The 5,691-nt window shown below is 40.2% G+C and overlaps 1 protein-coding gene across 1 annotated transcript in view; it reads right to left on the reverse strand.

Moving 5' to 3' along the window:
* The window catches only part of LOC118410459 (eyes absent homolog 1-like), a gene marked incomplete in the record, with an annotated part of 97,819 nt that overhangs the window by 40,366 nt on the left and 51,762 nt on the right, over nucleotides 1–5,691 (reverse strand). Inside the window, 1 exon segment of the mRNA XM_035812191.1 lies at nucleotides 1,345–1,451. Coding sequence (XP_035668084.1) covers nucleotides 1,345–1,451 — 107 coding nt within the window.

Below are 5,691 nucleotides of genomic sequence, written 5' to 3' on the forward strand. Positions count from 1 at the left end.
AAAATTTCTCCCGAAAGGTCCGGACCATTCGTGCGATAGCTTAGCAGGGGTCCCCGACAGCTTCCGCGCGCGTGTAGATGTGTCCCGACTTCGGGAGGGCTCATTAGCATACAACGCAGGCTCATTAGGCTACATAGCTGTTTATGACTGCAAGCGCCACGGGTGTCCCGCGGCCAACGTTCTAGATCCCTCCCGACACATCCACAGATATCGGTAAAAACTGTGTATAGATTGGGCCTTACATTGGTTTCACCACTGCACTTTTGAGTATTTATGACCACTGCAGCAGCAATACACATTGTACTACTTTCACCACTGTAGAAATGCATGAGCTCCTGTGAGCCAGTCTTGAGCCAGACAACAAGTGGTACTAGTTGGAGCCATCTTTCCCAAAGCCCTGTATCCAGCTGTGAAATAGTAATAATCTTTCATCTGCCTTATTATCTACATTTGTCATGTCAGCTCTTATGTTGCACAGGCAAAAAAAATGACATGGTGTTATGGTAGGTGCATTTTCAGCAAACTTGTACTAGACAAGAGCATTTTAAAGTCACTCTGCTCAGGACTCAAATACATGTACCATTCGCAATCTCCCAGACATCTTGTAACAGAATTTAACTAAGAGGGATATGCTAATGTTATACAGGAGATATCGTGTAGATAAACACCATGCCAACTAACCCAGGAAGATACCATAATCCAGTTTAGCCAAAAGGATCCCAAAGATGCGACCAATGTTTCTGTAGGCAACAAATTTTGCTTAAGGTCTGATAAACGTGTCTTGGGATTGGTCTGACGTGAGCCCCGGATAATCTGGAGAAATGTCTTGTAGCGCCACTGACCCAATTATCTTTGTGCTAGCCTCTTTACTTTAAACCCAACAAATTTTGCGCTCGAGGGGAGTTGTTATACAATTCATGCTATGCTTGTGTGCGCTAATCCTCCTGGATACACCGCTAACACCCCAACCATTTTGGCCTACATTCTCACTGTGCTCATTACACTTACTATCATGCTATTTGCCCCCCCATGCTGGACCAACCCTTATCAAGCCTACCAACCTCCAAAATAAGATTGCAGTTCAAGCTTATACCATGCATGAACAAGTGTACAGCATACTTATACAATGGCTCATGTTTTTTTTCATTTACTGAGCTGAAAATATTGTGCAGTAAGAGGTATGTTTATATGAATATTCTGCACTTACATAATATGTAAGCATACATACAACCTGACTTGCAGTCAAGACTACCCATTCAGTCGGAACATCTTTAAATCATCTAAATGATACGTATGGGGATATAAGTATATAACTGTATGTTATTTAGTCAGTATAATACTTACTGTCTGTCCCATTTGTGGCGTAACTGGCATTGGCTATGCTGCTGGGAGAGTTGCCGTTGCCCGTCTGATGTCCAGGACTCGACAGTTGCTGAGAGTCCATTAACCTGCTGGGAGAAGGATGAAAAAACTTACACTAGAAAGGCCGACATTTGCTTAAGAGCAAATACAGCATATTTCAGCCATACCCCTTCCCACGCAACATTGGACTGTTCCAAATCACCCCTGCGCAAAAATGGAACATCCTCTTAACAGTACATTATCCCCCAAAGTGGACTGGTATTGTGAATTGATTCCAGGTAAAAACAGAGCTTGCTTCTATTTTTCAGAAAATGACAATAATCACACCTTCCATTCAGAAAATTTTCATCATGACTGAAAATTGTTGAATGACTTCATGTAATGTCATTAACAATTTTCAGTACGATAACTAGGTGTAAGTTTAAAAAAGTATAAGCTCCTTGTGATGTGGGTACATTTATTATTGCAGTAAACTTTTTTTATTCAAGTAGGGCATACGATTTAATAATTATCAAGCAGGTGCAGGTACTGTAGGAGCGTTTGTTTTCTTCAAGCTGTAAAACTGTTAAACTGTTTTACTTTGTATGCAATCAGCCATCGAGCCTATTCTTATTTTAGTTTAACAACTTCCTGCCAGACCCGGAAGATACGATTGAACCTTGTTCGAGGATTTATTTTCGTCTGTCTGGTCAGTCTGTTCATACCCTGGCACTGAGAGTGTTTTATTGGGCTGAAACTCTGGCAGTTTAAAGTTACTTACAATTTAAAGGTTCAAAGTTTATGTCAAACAACAACAGCACTAGGAAATGTGGCCACTATAGACAGGTGGTCACTATAGAAAAAATGCTGATCTATTGACTAGGAGCCATACGTTACACATGATTTCAGTACACTGATCATTAATCATATAAACATTGCACAGGTAAGCCAATTGTTTAGATGTACAATTAAGTTCAAATAATTCTGAAGAGAAATATTGATGAGAAAATAATCATTCTCGCCACTGTCTAACTGGTAATTACGTATCAAAACTAAACGCAGATTTTCTAACTAACGCACCTTTCGCCGACTTCATCAAAGGACCGCCGGCTATCAATCAAACACGGCTGTTGATTAGACTTAGAGTTTCAAACAGTCATGTGCTGTGTGCCAGTTGACAGCGAACTTCATGCTACGTGATGTTTTACATTGCTTGGACCTTCTTTCCTACAGCGGTGCTTCTACAAAATATTTAGACTATAACACTGAGTCCCACATGTTTTATAGAATAGAATTTGACGCAGAACAGCGTTTTTTGCTGGGTATTTTTCTTGAAACATGTCCGTGGGAATATCAGCGAGGCGGCGACGTAGGGATATCAGACGGTCAACAAAAGTCGCACGGCGGCTAACGGCGCAGCGAAGATACTAGCGCTATAAATAAGCGCTTCAACTAAGGATGGCAACCCGTACAATATTTTTGTATACTGTTGAGCTAAGTAAAGTTTGTTGTTTATGAGGTTTTAGTTGTCTTTGAAGCTTTGACCCGAAATATTTTAAAGTCAAACTGCTGAAGAGAAGTAAGTGACTGCTACGATTATCGTAGATATGGCCCTAAAAAAACTGATAAAAGAAGCCTTCTCAATAGTCTAAAATGCAAGAGCTTCCGGGGGGGCTTCGCCCACCTGGGTCCCCCCCCCCCCACAGTGGCCCTGCCCCTGGACCCCGCCAGGGACATTCGGCGGCCCCCGGACCCCTGTCCGACGCTTTGAAAAAATCCTGGCGAGAAGTCTGTACGGCCTGAGTCTTCAAGTTAACGTATTGTGTGGTCCCGCTTATGAATATTAATTAGCCTTCACTTTCCTCTTCGCTGATTGGCTGAACCATCAATTGAATTAACTCTTACTGCCGGCTAGACGCAGGTGCAGATGTCGGCTCTGTGGGGTGAACGTCCGAAAGGTCATGGCATGGAGAACGAAAGAAAACCAATTTCCCCTAAAAAAAGTGCTGTAATTAAGCCTTTTACAGTACTTTATGCCAAAAATTTTACTTGGATCATTTTACCAACTAACTTATGCCTATCTATACCAAATGTTACTCATACCAGGGTACAGGGGTGCAAAATATACCGTTATAAGACCGTCAACAACAGTCGCACGGAGCTAACAGCGCAGCGAAAATACCATCGCTAGCGTTTCAACTTCGGATAACAAGTTATAAGTACTGTTGAACTCAGTAACGTTAAAGTTTGTTTTTAGTTGCCTTTGACGGTTTGACCTGAAATAGTGTTACGCTAAACTCCTGAAGAGAAGTTAAGTGACTGCTGCGATTATCATAGATATGCCCTAAGAACTGATACAGTATAAAGCCTTCTGAATAGTCTAAAATGCGAGAGCCTTAGGCGGGCTTCGCTCCCCCTGTCGGGAACACTGCTATATACGGGATCATGAGGCCCCGCTTATGAATATTAATTAGCCTTTGGCCTCCTCTTCGCTGATTGGCTAGGTCTTTGATTCAATTAACTCTCCGGCTGACGCGCACAGGTGTGGCTCTGTGCGGGGTCACGGAAGGTCACGTCAGGAGGCCAAAAGAAAACAAATTTCCCCTCAGAAAAGTGCCAAAATTAATAACTTTAAAGTTGTTTATGTCAAAAATTTCACTTGAATCTTGTTACCAAATATCTAATGCCTATCTATACCAAATTTCAGGTCATTTAATTGTAATACAAGGGTACAGGAGCCAAAAGTGTCCTTTTTTGGTCGAAAATTTGCCAAAAATCGCAAAAATAAGCATTTTGTTGCACTGTACACCAAAAGTGTTATTGAATTTATATGAAGGGATTATCAAGGCACATCTGTGTCAAATTTCAGCTCTTTCGGTTGCAATACCAAGGTACAGGAGCCAAAAGTGTCCTTTTTTGGTCAAAAATTGGTCAAAAAATCGCAAAAATAAGTATTTTGTTGTACTGTACACCAAAAGTGTTATCGAATTTATATGGGGGCGTTATCAAGGCACATCTCTGTCAAATTTCAGCTCATTTGGTTGTAATACCAGGGTACAGGGGCCAAAATATACAGTTTTGGTCTAAAATTGACCAAAAAATCTCAATAAAATCATTTTAGAGGCAGATATGAAAAAACTGAGAAAAAAGCATCAAGGTATTGGCCCATTCTACCCCTGTGCCAAATTTCAGGTCATTCGGTCCAGGAACGGCGGAGATGAATCACTTTGAAGATTTGACAGGAGAAAGAAAGAAAGAAAGAAAGAAACATTACGAATACAATATATTTCACCATACTATGTATGGCTGAAATATAATAACTTTTGATTTTTCAGGTCTACAGATTTATCAAACACACAATCCAATGAACTCATTTGATAACTTCCAGAGCCCTGAAAATTTTTCAATCATGATTACCTCAAAGTCTAAATGAAAGATGGGATTTCTTAACTTCTTCACTGATTTCTGAAAATGTATCATTCAAATCAAATACACATATTCTGTACTACTTGGGTATGTTTGAATTACTTACATCCTATTGCAACAGGATATACAACAAACTTGTGACTACAGCAATTCGGCTAACACTTAATTTTATATTGGCAGCACATGAAACCTATTCCTAATTCCTAAATTCTAAAATATGTAATATTCAAACTGACATATACAATTCAAATCAACAGAGTAAGCAATATGCAAGTATGCTATAATTTGAACAGACTCCTGGCCTTGTATATTTGGCATATCAGTCCTAGGATCAAGAACTGTAAGCCTTCTAGGTCACTTTTGAATTGGGACATCTCTGACTGCTGCTACATTTGGACAATAGCTGCATCCCTCTACAGTTTTCTTGCACAATCAATCATATTTTGCACTGGATCACAGCCAAATTCCTACCAGGGAGTGAAAGAGTGATCAACATTGGTAAAATTTGTTAAGCATTGAAAACCAAAGGGTTGGTGTCAAAAGAAACTAATTCTTTTCTGTATCAGTGAACACATAAGACTTTCATGTACACCTTTGATATCAGCCATTATATGGCTATGTTCTGTAGTAATAAAGAAATTGGAAAAAGCACTCAAAGATAAATCTGTTGTTAACCTTTGAGTGTTTTGATTCTATCGTCAGCAACAATTGTCTTCCTCTGTTATTATGTCTGATAACAAGGTGGTCGGGCGAGATGAGCTTATTGTGTCTTTTAATCACTAAATCTAGCAGCAGGTGAGTGTGTGCCATGCCCGAAGGTGACTTAACCATACAGTACTACAGGTTTGTAGCACGCATCATGGTTGAACAAAGCTTCTCATTTCACAACAAAGAACTGGAGTATTCACAACACGACACGGCACG

The sequence above is a fragment of the Branchiostoma floridae genome, chromosome 2 (genome assembly GCF_000003815.2).
Source record: "Branchiostoma floridae strain S238N-H82 chromosome 2, Bfl_VNyyK, whole genome shotgun sequence".
NCBI lineage: Eukaryota > Metazoa > Chordata > Leptocardii > Amphioxiformes > Branchiostomatidae > Branchiostoma > Branchiostoma floridae.